Source organism: Acomys russatus, chromosome 15 (assembly GCF_903995435.1).
Source record: "Acomys russatus chromosome 15, mAcoRus1.1, whole genome shotgun sequence".
NCBI classification, from domain to species: domain Eukaryota; kingdom Metazoa; phylum Chordata; class Mammalia; order Rodentia; family Muridae; genus Acomys; species Acomys russatus.
The window spans coordinates 19,449,195-19,468,277 of NC_067151.1; the positions used below are offsets into that span (position 1 = coordinate 19,449,195).

A 19,083-nucleotide genomic window follows, 5' to 3' on the forward strand; every position below is an offset into this window, starting at 1 on the left:
ACTTTATAAAGGGAAAAGACCCTGTGAAGCAAACCTATCTCTCAAGCTGCTGTGCACTTTCTGCAGGGGGGTTGGAGAAAGCTGGGAACTTTGCCTGGACTTTATAGGTGGAATTAGAAAGAATTTCCTCTTTAACAAATCTAGTTTCAACCCACCCCCTTAGCACCGTGGAACATTAACTACACAGCTTAGGAGATCTCCTAAAGAAGAGAACCCCAACTTTCCATCAGCTTATTCAACCTATCTTTTATTCAAAATACACTAGCAAAGATTAAAGCCCACGCCGAAGGAGATGAGTTTATGGGTGAGAAAGGAATTCACGCGGAGAACAAATTTGACTTGTAGAGTGAACGAGTGAACGGATGAACCGCATGACAGTGAACCTTGCTAACTCGGAAGGCCTGGCTTTATTGCAGTATGACGAAGGGGGGCTCTCTCAGAATCAGAAGTAAATGAGTTTCCCTTGAATACTTCTGTGGCTAGGAAGAATAAGCCAGCTTAGCAAATATCTGCCAGGGAGGTTTACTGAGTTCTGTCATCTGTAAATGTTTCAAGTGACCCTTTTAAGTTTTTGTTCAAAACCATATGAGCCAGCCTTAAGGGAGCGGGAGGGAGGAGGGCCACATTAAGCAGGGGGATTAAAAATTGGATTTCTTTTTCTGAAACTTGAAGGTTTCTGGACCCTGCACTCCACCCTGCAAGACAGCTGTGACCCTGTAAAATGAAATACTGTCAAATGAGAAGCTAACTTTCCAAGGACGATTCCCCCTTGCACTTGACAAAATTATAGTTCAGGAGTGACCTCCAATAGTGCTCACTGTAAATTCACTCAGGGCAGGCATGGGTTCAGCCAAGCTGGGAAGGAAATTCCTTCTAAACACCCAAGATTCCACCAAGGTTTCTTTATATATTTCTTGTTTGAAATGTCAAGTAGAAAAAAAATATCCAAACCGATTAACACTGCAGGACCTCAAATCCAAAGCGCAAGTAGGCCTGAATGAAACGGGGTGGGGATGGGAGGGGGAAATGGGGGAGGAGGGGCGGAAAAAGTTTAAACTCCCGTCTTCACACTGAAGTGGCCTTTTCAGAACGAGTATTTCTGGAATACACCTGCTCAGCGTTAGAATGAAATGCCACTTCATCCGAATTACATCTAACTGCTCCCATCTGAGGGAGCAGCCAATCGACTAGGAAGCTCAGATGGCTAACAAGTGTCTTCTCCTTAACAGCACATGAAAATCTTTTTATCTTTGCATTTCATTGATTTAATGTGTTCTGTTATTTTGTGTTTTGTTGTCGTTCTGTTTTCAAAACCCCTGTCTAAAAAATTGTGACATGTCAAAGTTTCTTTCTCACTCAATGAAGGTATATTTTCACACACATCCATACTTTTCAAGTGCCTTTTGCTTACATATATATATGTATATATATATAAAAGTTGCATGGCTATAATAAAAACACCTTTTTAATCATATCCATTCATTTATCATCATGCTCATGACCCAGACTAGTGCTTTACTGTTGAGGCAGATACATTTCTAGAAGCAAACACGCCACTTCTAAACTGGCAGTCACTCAGCAGTGAGTGGAGAATTCAGAGAGTCTGTTGGATGGGAGGTCAGATTGTCTGTCAGGAGGAAGGACTCAGGATTGCCTTTCTCAGTCATTTTTTACTTAAGCAAGCTAATGTTTCTGTGTCAACTTGATGATTTGTAGTGTCCTTTAGTATTTTCCAAACATTTCAAAACAAATAATGCCCATGGCTTGTGAATTTAACCATCTTCTCAGAGTGGTGTTCTGGTGCAGAGTTGTGGAACTTGGTGACGTAATAACTTATTCTTCCGTGAAGTGGGTGACATCCATATCATAGGACGGTACTCTGAATTTCCGATGACACGGCAATGCTCCGTGAACATAAAGTCCCATCAAACATATGGAAGGGTATTAGTAGCTGTCCCCTGAGCTCTAAAACAAAACGCGGGTAGGTGGCTATTCTTAGAGACTCCTAGAAATTCAGCGAAGTCAGTTTGTCCAAGGCCTAGTGGCTAATGAATGGCACTAAACATAGATCGATGGTTTTTGTGGACACCTAAGCCAGCAGAGAGGTGAAAATATTGGATAAAGTTCATACCCTTGCCAACAGCAAAAATATGTATATTCAAAATGTATCAAGTATATAGAGCTTATCCTAACATAGTACAGGATTTTTCAACGCTGAAAGTAAAAACTAAAATAAATAATAATAAATTCAAAAGCTTAGGATAATACAGTGTAGAATGTATACTGCTTGATTTTTAAGTTGTTTCTTTCTTTTCTCTTCACAAGTGGATTGTGGGCCATCAGGAATTCCCCAGGCTGGGCATTCCTATGTTAGAGATCTCCTTTCCTTTTGGTTGGCAAATACTGGTCTTGGTGACAAAGCAGCTCACCAAATGCATTGTAATTTGCAAGTAGAGATAGAGAGTGAAGACAAGTAGGAATAAATGGATTAAGCATGGGGCTTGCGTGGTGCGTCATCTACTGTAGTTACTGGGTGTTCGCATCTGAATGAGAAATAATATGATCCCATCGTTGGTTTTTGCAGAAGTGGGATGTTAAGTAATTAATTTACTACTGAGCTGCCTCAGTCTGGGGCTGCTTCTGGAACCTCCTCTCTGTTCTATTTTTATCTAAATGATCTTGGAACAAATAAGTCCTGTCCATATGAAGGAAGGACTCCATTTTCATGTGAGAAAATTAAAACTTTGTAACTTTGTTACATAAACTTGGCATTGCAGAAGTTGTTTTTTGTATGTTGTGATTCTGTCTTAAATTTTGGAAAACTCCGCATTAGAAAGTAACCATGTTTTAAATGATATTTATTGGTCTAGCATCATTTTAGAAAAAAATTACTTTAAAATAATTTTTACAGGGATTTCTGCTCAGTTCATAAAGTATTATTGCTATGTTCACATTTAGGGCAATATTGCTTCGTTTCTGACAGCATTCCACTACATAAACTTTTGCCCTGTGCTTTGAATGAACATCATCTCTAGGGCTCTGTCTTCTTTTAACCCTCATTCTAGCTTCTCCTGCTACTAAATAAAGAGCCTTGAGCCTGCCACCATAGTAAATATTTAATCATGTTCTTATCTGGAGTATTTTGTGTCTGAATTGTACTGTTTGCCTAATTGAGATGGCAGTCAATGGAAACAGAGACCCTGTGCCTCCTACATATTAAACTAAACATTTTTGGGCTTCAGTTTTTATGTAGTTGAAAATAGAAAAGGAGAACATACCCCACTCTAAATCTTTAAAGGTTATATATAACGATTAAGCCCTTGGACTAACAAGAGTATCTTCACAAAGGCCTGAAATACCATTTTCTTTTTCTTTCTCCATCTTTTCCAAAAACATCTAAGAATATTACCTAGTAATAAAGTTAGAAATACAATTTGCTGATACCATACCCCTAAAATTAAATTAAAAAATAATTGTTATGATGTATATGAGTGTGTATGAAAAGATCAAGCAAAGAAGTTACACACATATTCTCTGTCTCTCTGTCTCTGTCTCTCTCTGTCTCTGTCTCTCTCTGTCTCTGTCTCTCTCTGTCTCTGTCTCTCTCTGTCTCTGTCTCTCTCTGTCTCTCTGTCTCTCTCTGTCTCTCTCTCTCTCTCTCTCTCTCTCTCTCTCTCTCTCTCTCCCTCCCTCCCTCCCTCATAAAATTTAATTAGCCAGGGATGCTGACAAACTGAGAATCTAGTGCAGAGACTCTTTCTTAGACAATATACTTTTATGAGGATCTTTCTTTTTTTCTGAGTCAAGTTTGTGAAGGAAGAAACAGCAAGTCATCTCGTCATGTCTCCAGGAGACTGTCATTTGGAGGCACATATGTTTATGCATACACACATATACACATATACATACCTACACACAAATAAATATGAGAGACAGCTATTCTCTAACGAGAATTTCATGAGCTATTTGAAGAAAGATAGAAAAGGGATTTTTTACTCGGGTAGAGATGTGTCTAGAAGGCTTTTTAAAGACAGCTATTGTGTCTTAAAGGGGAAAGTTGTACTGGATTTGAACAAATGTGTTCTGTAGAAGCATCAAGAGAACTTCTTACGTGCACAGCGTGGCTCAGTCTTTGCTTGCAACTAGATATGTTACATGCCTAGCTCGCAAGACTCCAGACACTCCCGAACAGTAGAGGCTGCTATCTGAATTTACAGAACAGCAAAGTGAACCTAGAAGAGACTGATACAGAGGTGGGACAGATGTGGATTCTGTGGAAAAATTCCGAGACAGGTCAGCCAGGCTCAAGTTCACCAAGCGGGAGTGGTGGTCGAGTACCCAAAAGTGCCAGCCCTCCCGCTCCAAAGTCATGCGGGGCTGGGGCAAACCTTAGGTCATGATTTCCCAAGACTGAAGAAGCATTTGGGGGGACTTTCATTCAAAACAGAGATTTGGGGGCTGGAGAGATGGCTGGTGGTTTAGAATACTTGTTGTTCTTGTAGAGGACCCACTTTGATTCCCGGCACCCACATGGTGGTTCACAACCATCTGTAATTCCAGCTCTAGGGGAGCCAATGCCCTCCTCTGACCCCCTTAGGTACCGGGCATGTGCGTGGTGCATATACATACATGCAAGCAATGTATTTATATGCATAAGGAGAGATAAATCATTTAAAAACAGCAAACAAAAAATCCCTAGAGATTTCTAGGCTTCTCTGCAAAGTCTGACCCTGTTGATTTGGTAAGCCCTGGGTGATTCCATTTAATCAGACAAGTCGGACATAATTGCTTAACTTGGTTAATATATAATAGGAATTAACGTATCTAACTCCTAGCTGATGCTCAGTTATTTGATTTGGGGAAAATGTTTTTGAGACTGATTTCATAAACCCCAGATGGCCTCCACTTCTCTACATAGTCAAAGATGACACTGAACTTCTGCTCATCCTATCTCTGTCTCCCTAGGGCTGGGGTTGCACATATGCACCAGTGTGGCTGGCTTATGTAACGCTGGGGGTTGAACTCAGGGCGTCCTGTATGCAGCACAAGCACTCTACCAAGTGAGATGCACGCCCAGCCTGAACCGGGAAAACCCTTTTAAAGACTATGCAGACCGAGGACTCCATTCTCTAGTGAATTAACATTGGAGGTTTATGAGCACGATGTAATATTAACAGATGCCCCTAGAAATAAATTATCGGCTGCCACTTGTGGGAAGAAAACTGGACATTTTGCTATTGACGGTGTCTTTTATGGGAGCTGGAGAAACGGTGGTTAAGAGCACTTGCTCTTCTAAATGACGTGGGTTAGATAGAGTCCCAGAACCTACATGGCAGCTGGAACTCAAGTTCTAGGGAGTCTGCAGCCCCCTTCCGACCTCTGAGGACACCAGACATACACATTGTCCACGGACGTGCAGGCAAAACACCCACATACTTAAAATGAAATATTTTTAGATGTCGTTAACATTTTTCAAGCTTCTAATGATAGGCTGCTTTTAGAAAATATGAAGAAATACAACCAGGTATAATGTTGTACATCTTTAACCTAAGCACTTAGGAGGCAGAGGCAGGGCAATCTCTGTTATTATAAGGCCAGCCTGGTCTACATAGTGAGTTGTAGGCCAGCCTGGGCCACATCTTGAGACTCTGTCTAAAATAAGTAAGAAAACAGACAAGCAAATAAATGGCTACCTTATCAAACAGATGCCTAAAGCACTTTTATTTTACAGTGTAGTCTTGAGTAAGTTTTATTGTTTGAGATTGTAATGGTGAGAAAGTATATATGTTTTATAAGAAATACAATTTAACAATTATAGGAAAATTCCCTTATTAGAGTGACGCCCCCCCTCTGTCTGACAGTGGGCCATAAGACATTTGTCATCTCAGAAGGGTCCCACCCCATCCCTAGGAGGAAGAAATGCAAAAAAAATAGATACACCCAGGCATTGCTGAGTCTTCCCACTCAGCCTGCTGTGTGACCACTTTTCCATAAGGACCCAAAAGGACAAGGTTCAGAGAATTTCCAGATTGATGAGCATGTGGCGGCTCCTAGAGACAGTGAACACTGAAGAAAGTCGCTGAAACTGCATTCCCCCTCCCACCTCACCTTGTGTTTCTCCTCATCTGTAATCTTTGTAATGGTCTACAATACAATAGTAACTGTAAGAATGTCCCTGCATCTTTGAGCTGCTCAAGTAGATTAGTCAAATTCAAGGAGTTATGGGAATCTTATTTTGTACACAGTAGACAAATACAAACAAGCTGGGGCTTGTGACTGCCATCTTAAAGTGTACGGCCAGCGGTAGCAGTCCTGGGGAGTGATTCTTCAACATGTGGTGTCTGAGTGTCAAGATCACTGGGGTACATGTCTAATGGGTTACATAGACACTGTTTATGTCCACTGGATTAGATGGACACTGCTGATGTCCACTGGATCAGATGGACACTGGATTATATAGACACTGTTGATGTTCACTGGATCAGATTGACACTGTTGATGTCCACTGCTTGTTTGCTTGTGGGAAGAAGTCTCCCCACCTTTTGAGGTCACGGGCATCTTCATTGGTAATTTTTTTCCTAGAGGGATATTAGGTGAATAATTTAGGCATTGTAACCCAGTGTTGCTCATCCTTCTTGAATACAATCATTGTGGTACTTGGGGGCTTATCTTCTAGCCAGCCAGCTACTGTAAGTGACTAATGGGTGAGTTAGTTATACAACGTGCACACACTGGGCAAAGAGAAGGGTTACACCACGTACGACGGAGCAAGACTGTGTGAGATTTCACCACACGACTGACCCAGAGTGACGTACAGTCTAGAACACATTGCTCACTTCTGGAACTTATCATTTAATTAATACTTTCTCATGTTGGCAGATCTTGGAAGCCGTGACCACAGATAAGGGAGTATTTCCCAGGAAAAGGTACCTTACACACTTTATAAGACAACTATTTTAAACTGTGGAGATGTTGTCTTCTTATGGAAATGAGTAAATAGCAGAAAGAGGAGCCTCATGCTCAAGACACTCTCTCAAGACCTCAGGAATATTCATGCTGTATTTTTCTGTTCATCTCCAGGGTTTTCTGTTTCAAGTTAGAATTCCTAGTAATACCATGAATGGGCTATTCTGAGTCATACTATTTCTTTCTTTCTTTTTTTTTTTTTTTTTAAGGAATCTAGCCCTGTTGCTATGGATTAAGGACTTCTTTAAAAAGCCAGTGGTAACTTACAGTGAGTGACTGGTAGTGGAAGGATTCAGCCACTATGTACCCAAAGGCCATCCGTAGTTTCAGGGTAACATTTTATGTGTAGTTATAACTAGCAATTGCAAATAATTGTGACCACCTTCAACCATCAGTATGTAACATAGTTTTTTTTTTAGTTGTCATTAAAAGTTAGCAAAAAACCCTGCTTAAGTCCTTTCTAGACGCTTGATAGAATACATTCTTAAAGTTAAGGTCAGTCTGGTCTACAAAGAGAGTTCAGGACAGCCAAGGTTATACAGAGAAACCCTCTGTCAAGAAAACAAAAATGTAATAATATCAACTTTCTATAAACACTGCTTTTGTAAACACTACTTTTATGGTATAATGTAATGATTCATTTCTTGATTGACCTTGTTGCCTGCTAGCTGCATTAGCATTGTTACCTCGCTAAGCCTCAGTTTCTCATTTAAATATAGAGAACTATTTACTTCATTGTATGCAAATATTTAGAATGGTATATGAATAGAGACCGAATATAACTGAGTCAGAATGGATGACTCAATAACAGCTATTATGTACCTTTAAAATATTTGGTGTAAGCATTCACAACTCACAAATAATTTTTTTTAATTAAGGTATTTGCATTAGCACCTAGAGGGGTGCATGAATGCAGAGACTCTTTACCTCTAGGGTTCTGCCTGTCAAACAAAACAAAACAACCGAACAAAAACTAGCCAAATGGAACCCATCGTTTTGGATCTCAATTAAAAAATCATAATCATAGCTGGGTGTGATGGCACCCGCCTTTAATTCCAGCACTCAGGAAGGCAGAGGTAGGTGGGTCGCTGTGAATTCGCGGCCAGCCTGATCTACAAAGCGAGTCTAGGACAGCCAAGGATACACAGAGAAACCCTGTCTCGAAAAACAAAACAAAAAAATTAACAACAGCAACAACAACAACAACTACAACTACAAGAGAAAGTACAAACTGTAAAAGACTCAATCGAGAAAGAAAAAAATGAACAATGAAAAAGAGTCTCTGCCGGCTTGCCTCCTGGAAGCCCTAGGGAACCGCCAAGCAGCGAAGTTTGCACAGCCTGTGGAAATGACATTCATTGGCCCCCTTCAAAGCACGCGTCTTTACCAGGACGCTTCTCCGTTTCCCGGGCAACCGGAGCCCCAGCCAATCGCAGCTGAGCATCGGGGTCACGTGGCCCTGCCTGGGGGAAAATGGCGGTGCAAGTGGAGGTGCGGCTGGCGCGCTGTGGGGTCTGAGTGTCCCACCCCGGAGCTCTCGCGACCGTGACGATGGCGGAGCCCACGTGGAGGGACTCGCGTGGGCGCCTGGCCGAGCTCCCCGAAGACCTCTCCTCACAGGAGGAGGAAGAGGAGGAGGAGGACGACTCCGACGCCGGGGCCAGCGGCTGGGGCTCCTGCTCCTCAGCCAGCAGCGACACGTAAGGCTCCTCGGTCGGTCCGCGAGCGCGCGTGGGCAGCGGGGCGCCGGCCTGCTTCCTGCGGTGTCCGGATAAGAGGGTCCCCGCCTCCTGGTGGGTTCTGTGCTCTGTGAAGGATGTCTGTGGTGCTCCTGAACCCTTCTGCCTCACTTGTGGCTTAGACTCCAGAGCATTTTTTAAAAGGGATTTTATTATTATTATTTTATTTATTTATTTTTTTTACTATGTGTACCTGTGTGTCTTTGTGTGGGTGCAGTGCCTACAGAGGCCAGAAGAGAGCATTCGATCCTTGGAACTAGAGTTTCCAGTGGATGTGAGCCACCGCCATGGGTGCTTGGAACTGAACTCCAGTCCTCTTCAAGAGCAGCAAATGCACCTTTTTCGTTGCCATTAAAAGTAAGGGCGGCCGGGGTCGGGACCAAAGCCATTCTAGAAGCTTAATAGAGCTAGATTGTAGAATATCATTTTTTTTTTGTAAGCTGTTGTTGTCATCTTAAAAATGATTTTTAAATCTGTGGTTTGTTCTAGTTTCATGTCTCTTGCTATGATAAGAAATTGTGACCAAAGGCATCTTTACGTGTGCCTGTGTGTGTGCCTGTATGTATGTGCCCATATGTGTGTGTTTACATGTGTGTGCACATGCGTGTGTCCTTGCTCACAGTTGCCCTAACACAGTATGGAGGTCAAAAGACAACTTGGAAGAGTTGATTCTCTCTTCTTACCACATGTGTTCGGGGCCTCAAACGCAGGCCATCAGGCTTGGCAGCAAGTGCCTTTACTTGCTGAGCCTTTCTCATTCTTGTAGTAGATTGTTTTGGAGGATGCCGTCGTGTCTAAGCCTGGCGTGTGGGTGTGACCTCAGAGAGGCTTCAGAGACAAAACTGTGAGGGAACAGGGTTAAAGGGTCCACTCACTGCTTCAGAGCTAAAGTGCTGGGAACCAGGCATTTTCTTAGCAGGGAAGAGAGGCTTCTTCGCTTTGGTCTGCATGTTACCGTTCATTGAAGCAACATTGATTAGTTCATGTTGGCCAGAAACTGTCAATTTTATGACATCGATTTTTAATTTTTAACTGATTTTTTGTCATTGTTAATTTTATAACTAGGCCCGATGGGCAAGAATAGGGTGACTGTAAAATAGATTTTAGCTGAAAAAAAAAAAAAAAAAAACCAACCTGAGAAACTTTACTCCCTAAAATAAAATTAGCTAAAGAAGAAAGCACATACTTCCTTTAAACCTTGCTAGAGATTTTAAACCACTTTATTGAGGCATATGTGAAAACCTGCACATACATCCATAAATGGAACACATTATATCTCACCCAGATGTTTCCCCACATGTCTAAGACTGTGTGTTCGCTCTCTCCCCATAACCACTTGCTTTCTGCCACTGTACATGGCTTTGTATTTTCCAGAGTTTTGTAAAAATGCAGTCATTGAGTCTTTGTTTTCTTTACCTTTTTTATGTTGCTGCTAGAGTAGTTTAAGTCTCTCTTTTTTTTCTGATTAGAATTCCATTGCTTGTCTAGATCAATGTTTACCATTTTCTTGGGTTTTGCTATGAACATAGTGACTTACAGGATCAAATTCATGATGCCATATTATTATTATACTCTGTTCAAGCTAATATTTCCCCTCTCCTCCTGTTATGAACCCAGCTTTTCTTTTAATTAGTTCTTTTATAAGCTTATGTAGTTTAATAAGATAAATAGCTTGGCAGCTGGTTAATAATGAAAATGGTATCTTCCAAATGCCACCTCACTCCACACCTAGCTCACTGTGTTAAAGAGGATTCTCTTCCTACTTTCTTGTCCACTGTTTTCTTGCTTTATGTCTTTAGACTTGATTGTTGTGCTCTCACCCTTTCCTGTACCCGAGCCCTCACTCCTCTCCCTCTCCACACTGCTTTACCACAGAGGCTTACCCGCTGCCCCCCCCCACACTCACTCACACCATGGGGGTCACTTCTAACAGATCTGGATTCTCTGCTTCTATTTCCAGTCATTCCTCCATCCAGCTGCAAGAACTTACTTTCTCAAACACAGTTCTAAAGATTGGAGGGATGAGTCGGGCATGGTAGTGCATGCCTTTAATCTCAGCACTTGGGAGGCAGAGATGGGTGGATTGCTGTGAGTTTGCGGCCAGCCTGGTCTACAAAACACGACAGCCAGAGCTGTTACACAGAGAAAGAAGCCCTGCCTCCAAAAACAAAAACGAAACAAAAGATTGGGTGGTTCAGTGACTCCGAGCACAGCAGCATGACATGTACTGCTCTGTGAGAGTCCCAGAGTTTGATTTCTAGCATCTACGTCAGGCAGTTCACAGCCATGTGTCACTTCAGCCCCAGGGAGGGCTGTGACTTCAGCAGGGACACACACAAGTACACACACACAAGTCCCCCTCATTCTCCACATCAGTGATCCCTTTCTGGCTTCCTGGATTCTGCAGGCACGACAACAGATCTAAAGCTTTGCCACTAAGACCCATAAGATCAAGCGAGTTAACATTCCAGCATGGAGGTGGAAGAGGTTTGTGAATCCTGATCCTACTGAGCTGCTATGGGTGGCTGATGGTTTCTGGGGAAGGTGGACTGTGCTCCAGTGGATGGCTCCACATCCAAGAATGTATAGCAACATCTTGATGGGTTCTTTTAATAATAATAATAATAATAATAATAATAATAATAATAATAACAACAACAACAACAATAATGTTGGGATGCAGGTGAGGGTGGATCTGGGAGTAGTTAGGGGGAGAAGTTGGGGTGAATATGATCAAAACACCGTTATGTGAAATTATCAAAGAATTAATAAAAGTGTAGTTAAAATAAATCTTTAAAAGACAACACACTTCTAAACCATTTTTTCTGCTCTACTCAAAGCTCAGTGGCTCACCATCCTTAGCTTCCTTAGAATAACTTTTCCTGGCTTATATCATCTTGTTATGTGTGTGATGTGTGTGTGTGTGTCCATGTGTCCATATACTCACTGAGACCAGCAGTGGACATTGGGTGTCCTGACCTGTCACAAAGGGCCTCTCACTGGACCCAGAGGTAGGCTAGCAGTCAGCAAAGCCCAGCAATCCTGTTTATTCCTTATAGTGCTGGGGTTCTGTGGTGGTTTGAATAGGTGTGGCCCCATAGACTCATGTGTCTGAATCCTTGGCACTATTAGGAGGAATGTTGGAAGCCTTGTTGGAGGAAGTGTGTCACTGTGGGGGTGGGTTTTGAGGTCTCCTATCCTCAAACTGTGCCCACTGTGGCACACAGTCTCCTTCTGTGCCCATGAATCCTGATGCAGAACTGTCAGCTCCTGCTCCAGTCCCATGTCAGAGGCCACCTAGCAAGCCGCAGAACTTGGCAGCTCTCACCACATGGTTCTGGCCTTAGAGTCAAGGAGAGGAAAGAGATCATGGAATCTCCTCCAAAACTACGGAAAGCCACAGAGGCCAGGTGGAGGCTCAGAGAGGCCATTGCATGAAGCTGTGAAGGTGAAGCCTGGGTTGCCTTGGAGACCACAAGAGGCTAGAGATGCCAGAGCCGTGGGACACCTGCTGAGGAGAGCTGCTAACAGGTGTGAAACCAGCCCAAGAGAGAGAAGTGTGCTGCAGTCAGCAGAGATAAAGAGGGTTGGAGATCTGAAGAACGCTTTGAGATCGGACATGGAGATGCAGAGTTTGCAGTTTCTCAGCTGGTTTTTGGCCCTGCTTTAGTCCAGTCTTTCTTTACTATGCTCCCTTTTAGAACAGTAGTGTATATCCTGGGCTATTAGTATATGATTTGCTTTTTGATTTTACACTTCAGATATTGCATGAATCTCAGAAGAAACTTTGAACTTTGGACTTTTAAACATTACTGAGACTGTGATAGTCTATGGAGACGTTTTAAGGTGGACTAACTGCACTTTGCATTATGTTATGGGTACAAGCCTATGCGGGCCAGGGAGTGGAATGTGGTGGTTTTAAATTGTATGGCCCCGTAAACCCATGTGTTTGAATTCTTGGCCCATAGGAAGTGGCACTGTCAGGAGGTGTGGCCTTGTTGGAGGAAGTGTGTCACTGCTGGGGTGGACTTTGAGGTCTCCTATGCTCAAGCTACACCCAGTGTGGCACACAGTCTCCTGCTGCCCACAGATCCAGACATAGAGCTCTCAGCTCCTGCTCCAGCACCATGTCTGCCTGCACCCTGCCGCACTTCCCGCCATGATGATAATGGACTAAATCTAAGAAGCTGTAAGCCAGCGCCAATTAAATGTTTTCTTATTGCTGTTAATTTAAAGGTATAGCCTAATAAATGTTATTATCAGCCCTATAATTATTATTACAGCGGTACTTTCTAACCCGCTATCAGTCAATAAAAACACAGACACCTGTTATCTTTTAAAATAGCTTTGGTTCACCTGGGGCAGGGCAGATATTAATCCCCTAATCTACCTCCCATGTTGTGGCAGGTTTTCCATACCCTGCCCCAATCCCATGCTATCTGCTTCTGCTAATTTCTATTAAGCTGCCTCCCATCCATAATCCCAAATACTTGCTGATTCTCTTCGTCTGGGCCGAATCCTCCATCCATGCCCATTAAGCGCTTCCACCTCCACCTAACCTGTAGCAGCCTTCTTCCGTCTCTTCCTCTCTCCTCCTCCTTCCTTCTTCCCAAGATCCTTCACTTCCCCAGCACTTCCCCCCAACCCCGACCCCAATCCCCGAACTTTTGCCATGCCTACCTTCTTCCAGCCCTGCCCAGGTATCAGCTTTCTATTGGTCAAACAGGGAGGCAAGGTTACAAACATCATTTTGAGGTATGTGAGTGTCTGCTCATTTCGGCAGCAACCAGATCTTAGGAGACAATAAGTAGCATCAGAACACATAGCACCAGACCAACCCCCAACATTTATAAGAATTGCCATGGTCATAGTGTCTCGGCACAGGAATAAAACCCGAACTAAGTCAGGCTCCAAGCCTGAGTGGCCACACCATCTCCCCACAACTCCTTTGGATTCAAATTCAGGTCTTCCTGCTTGTGACGCAAGCACTCTTGTTCACTGCCCATCTCTCCCCCAGCACCACTTCATTTTCTAAGCTACCTGGGCTCCACTGCACAGAATTGTCTGCCTGCTCATTCATGCCTACAACTGTGTACACTTTCTTCCTTGAAACCTCTTTTCCCGCTCTACTTAGGCCTACTCAAATGCTACCTTTTCCTAGATCCTAACTGGCCTCTAGTATGTGTGTCAGCAGGGCTGTTTCTGTTATTTGATTAGCCCTGTGTCTCAGCTGATATCTTCAAAAGTACAGGAAGGTTAAGCTTGGTGACCCATGTCTGTAATCCTGACAACTCGGGAGGCTGAGGCAGGAGAATTGCAGTTCTAAGCCTGTCTTGCGCCACTTAGCAAGATTTCATCCCCAAATGAATAAAATAAGATACAGCAAAGCCTTAGCATAAGCACAAATGTGCTACTGGTCTATGATTTTTATTCTGCCCATATTAGGTTATAATGTAACCTAGCAATATGTAGGTGTGCCCCATTGGCTGCAGGGTGAGCGGTGAGAATGGGGTCATTGTCGGCATCGCTGCGATGCTCCTGGTGCAGAAATTAGACTACATGCCATGAGTAGTCGTGGCTCAGCTGTCTTCTCTGGCATGTCTTTCTGTTGTTGCCATGGTGATGAGGCTAATAGAGCATCAGCACAGCTGAGATTGACACATTCAAGCTGCTACAGCATCTAGTATGGTGGTTTTCCTTTAGAAGACTGTCAGAGGTGAAACCCAGATGTTATCAGGAGACAGAGGACCAAGGAGACAGAAAAGATTAGGCAGACTGGTGCCCACTGAACATGTGTTAGATAGATTTCATATTAATTTCACCATATATTAGCTACTTGTCTCACTACTGTAACCACACACCTGATAACTTAAAGGAGTATGGGTTTGTTTGGCTTATAGTTTGAACGTAGAGTACATCATGGAAGGCAGGCCATGGTAACATGCACTTGAGGCAGCTGGTCTCATTGCCCACACGGTCCAGGATCAGAGATCAATGACTGCGCTGCTGGCTTTCTCCTCTTTGTCTAGTGTAAGCCCCTAGCTCATGGTATGTTGCCATCCACATTTACAGTAGGTGTTTGCACATCAGTTAACCTAATGCGGATGATCACCTCGGCATGACTGGAGACTTGTCTCCTAGGTGATTCTAGCTCCTGTTGTGTTTTGGATATGAATTGTCCCCTATAGGCTCATGTCTTTAAACACTTGGTCCCCAACTGGTGATGTTATCTGGGGTGGTTATAGAATCTTTAGGAGACAGAGCCTTGCTGGACGAAGTATGTCACTAGGGGGTGGGAGCTTGAGGGTTTATGGCATGACCCCATTTGCTGTTCTCTTTCTGCTTCCTGTGTGCAAATGAAATGTGATGCACCAGCTTCCTGCTCCTGCCTCTATGCCTTCCTTCCTATTGCCATGGCATCCCACTCTGATAGACTCTGTCCCTCTGGAACTGTGACCAAAGCAAGCCCTTTCTCCCTTAAGTTGCTCTTTGTCAGGGTGTTTTACCATAGGTAAGATCCCTCCCCCTCCCATCAAGTTGACAGCTGAGATTAACCATCGCTCTGTCAGTTGTTGGTGTTATTGTTTCCATTCTGTGTGGTTTTTCTCTGCGCCTAGGATTGCCCTGCGGTTACACCTGTAATTATCACGTAAGTACGTGGTGACTCCTTTGTAAAATGCACTGTGCTTTTTTCAAAAGGAGGATGAGGATATAATTATTTGGGATAGTGCATGTGTCTGTTTTAAGTGGGGAAATGTGTGGGTCAGGCTCCATACTGTGTGGATGATCTTGGGGTGGTTAAAGAAATTGCCATGCTATTTTAGATAATTAAAAAAAAAAATCCTGCCATTAATGAAAATGAAGGCCTAAGCGAGTTGTGTAACTTTCAGAAAGGGAAAATGAGAGGTTTCCTATAAACCTAGGGTTTTGGAATACATTAGGAATTGGCAGCTATTAACATCATCTCAAGTCGGTTTCCTTTGATCCATTATGGTACAACTGTAAGTGAACATATTGGTTTTCACATTGCATCCTTCCTCCTGGCAGGATGCTGCTCCTGTGTACTTTATCCCAAGGGTCTTGGAAACCAATCAAAGCACCCTCAGACCTTGTAAGCAGCTTGTAAACCTAGGTTGTTTCTGACTAGAAAGAAGTAAAATCAACAGCGGTGACTTTTCAGAAAACACTAGCACGGTGAGAACTTCCTAGCTTGTACTGTGGAGTCTCAGGATATTAAAGGTATGCTACTGCTGACTTGAGATCCATGCACTACAAAACTGTGAATTGAAACAGCCAATTTAGTTCCTTTCCTAAAATAATTTTTTTTTTAAATTTTTTGACTTATAGAAAGTTGCAAAGGTACTTCTGTGCTCCCATAAAACCGTCCCCCCCCCCATGTTAACGTCTTACACAGCTGTTACTCGCTTGTCAGTAAGACGTTAACGCTGGCCTCTGCGCTGACTACAGACTTCATTTGGATGGTGCTGCTCTTCCATTACTGTCCCGTTTTGGTTCCAGGGTTCCACCCAGCGTGTCGTGTTGCTGCTTGTCATCAGTTCTTCTTATTCCCCTGTGGTTTGTGTGACAGTTTCTCAGCCCATGCCTGGTCTCCCAGCATCCCTCTCTTGGTTAAGGCAATGTCTGTGCTCTGCCCTGTTCTGTGAAAGCCAGGTGTTATGTACTCTTTTTCTCTTTTGCTCCCTAACCCTCTCCCACCGCTTGTCCTTTATACCTCTGTCTTGTACCTACCATATGCAGCTTCCCAGTGTCTCTTCCCCACAGAGCAAAGGTGTTTATTTTTTAACTTTAATTTTATTATTATTGTGTTTATTTGCAAGTGTGTGTGTGTGCATGTATGTATGTATGTACCATGTAGCATGTGTTGAAAAAAAACAACTTTGTGGAGTCCGGTCTCTGCTTCCACCATGTGGGTCCCGGGAAATGAACATAGGTTGTCAGGCTTGGCAGCTAGCACTTTGATCTGCTGAGCTGTCTTGCTATCACAGCAGAGGTGTTTTCATTTCCCACAGTGGCTGGCCCTGTGTATTTGCTACATTGTGCCCACGTGGATCTTTAAAGCATAACCGAAAGGTGAATTCATACTCAAATTGTCATGATTAAGATGAAGCAGCCTTATGTTTAGCAAATGGAGCGGTGCTCGTGAATCTAAGACGTCTTCATGGCAAACCGAAAGGGTGAGGTAAAGAAACAGATAAACCAGGTGTTATTGGCGTTGGCACGCAGCTCAGTTACTAAGCACCAGTCACCTTTCAGCACTCGACAATTAGTTAAGCGAGGAACAATTTATTTTGGCTCCTGATTTCAAAGAAATGTTTTCCTGGCTCTGTTTCGGGGCCTGTGGGAGAAGCAGTACATGATGGCAGAGAGAAGCTGCTCTCCTCGTGGCAGAGAGAAGCTGCTCTCCTCGTGGCAGCGTGAAGGGAGGGGGCAGAGTGCAGTTTGAGAGCATGCTCCTAGCAGCCCTGCCATCTGTGAATTCGTCAGTGGATGGGACCCTCGTGGTCTCCTCTCTCGAGCCCACTGCCTGGGAAGAAGCATTAGCACATAATTGTTTTGGAGACACCTCATAGCCGAGCCACAGTGTGCCAGTTAAGGTCACCTAAAGGCTTGCAGTAGGCACACAGTTATGTGAATCTTCAGGGTAGACCTGCAGAACTGTTCAACACTTAACTTCTGTGAGGCTAGAAGGTTGAGGTTGAAGCTGCAGTCTATGTGTCTGGTGACCTGTGGTGAGTGACACTAGGCATCTAAAATGATGCCACGTTTTGGAAACCAATTAGATCAGTGAAGTATTAGTTTTGGTATTTTAAGCCACTTGTGTCTTTCTTTTCTTTCCTTTTTTTTTTTTTTTTTTTTAATGACTCATGAACATTCTGTTATATCGAAATTTCTGTTATTAACCAGCTATATAGACCAGGGCAGTAATAGGATAGGATATTTTGGGGATTAATTTTCATGATATTCAGAAAGCAGCACTTGACAGAAATTTAAGTTAAAGAGCCAGAGCTGCTAATAAACACTTAAGAAAGCAGAGAGAGCTTTTCTGTTTGGTTGAAGGATCAGAACACAGATTATACCGGTGGCTTTCAACCTCTGGGCCATGACCCTCTCTCACAGGGGTCACCTAAGACCATTGAAAAACACATATTTACATTACAATTTGTAACAGTAGTAAAATTACAGTTATGAAGTAGCAATGAAAATAAATTTATGGTTAGGTCATGGGGTGTCACCACAGCATGAAGGACTGTATTAAAGGGTCACGGTGTTAGGAAGGGTGAGAACTACTGGATTGCGAGGTGCTCAGCTTCAGGCTGTTCCCACACGGTGGGTTCACAAGACAGGTGTCACTTCAAAGAGCATCAGCTCAGAAGGCAGACCGTAGCTCCAGACAGGACACAGTGAGAGCAGGGAACTGCCACAGTATGGATGTGGTTGCTGTTTGATGCTGTTTCAATAATTTGAATTGGCAATAATTTGGGCTTTTAATAGCCAGTGCCCATCTATCCTCTTTTACAGCCACAGGGTGAGTTATGTAAAGCGTTGGCTTTACTTTCTTCCTATTACTGCTAATGAGGAGTTGTGCAGAAATTATACGTTACAGCTAGGTTCGTTATGAACTATGATTATAGCTGGTTTGTTTCAGCTGTGGTTGCAGTTTGTTTAAAGATGACCGCTGCTTTTCTGAGAATTGTACCTGAACACAGTCCATGATGCTTAGCCTTGTTCTAGCCTGAAGCTGTCCTACGTACTCACCATGCAAATGGGATGCTTTCCTGTGGTTTCCACAGAACCGGCTTCCATGGATGCCATCACACTCTCAGTGGCTAATACGAATTTTAACATGTCCAAAATGAGCCATAAGCACAGAATGGCTGGATTCGTGGTGTGTGCGTGTGTGTGTGTGTGTGTGTGTGTGTGTGTGTGTGTGTGTGTGTGTGTACATGTGTGTGCATGTGTGTGCTTGTGGATGTAGATGTGGTACTGGCCTTTATTGCACTCTACCTTTTTTGAGATGGAGTCCCCACTGAACCTGGAGCTCACCCTTTAAGCTAGACATGTGCTACCGTGTTGTCATGTGAGGGGGTTTTCTTGGAAGACACTTATATATCTACTCGGCCAGAAGGGGGACAGCAGCATCTAACGTGGTAAATCAGTGAGGTTTCGTTGGGGTCACTAACAGGAGTTAGTAAAGGGTTCCTTACAAGGGACAGGGGCAAGTTAAAAGCAAGTGTGTCACCCCAGCAGTGGTGAAGCCTCAGCCCTAGCGCCCTCTGCACAGCTTGCCGCAGCTCCATAGGCCCAGGCGCGGGCTCTCTGCAGCAGCTGGTCAGTGCCTCTTCCCAGAAGTGCCTGC

General features: G+C 43.5%; 1 protein-coding gene across 1 annotated transcript in view; it reads left to right on the plus strand.

Moving 5' to 3' along the window:
* Positions 1-8,416: 8,416 nt before the first annotated feature.
* Intu (inturned planar cell polarity protein) overlaps positions 8,417-19,083 on the plus strand; it is a 63,831-nt gene continuing 53,164 nt past the window's right edge. Inside the window, exon 1 of the mRNA XM_051157090.1 lies at positions 8,417-8,666. Within this exon, the coding sequence (XP_051013047.1) occupies positions 8,518-8,666 (149 nt within the window). The 5' untranslated portion in view covers positions 8,417-8,517. The remainder of the gene's footprint in view (positions 8,667-19,083) is intronic.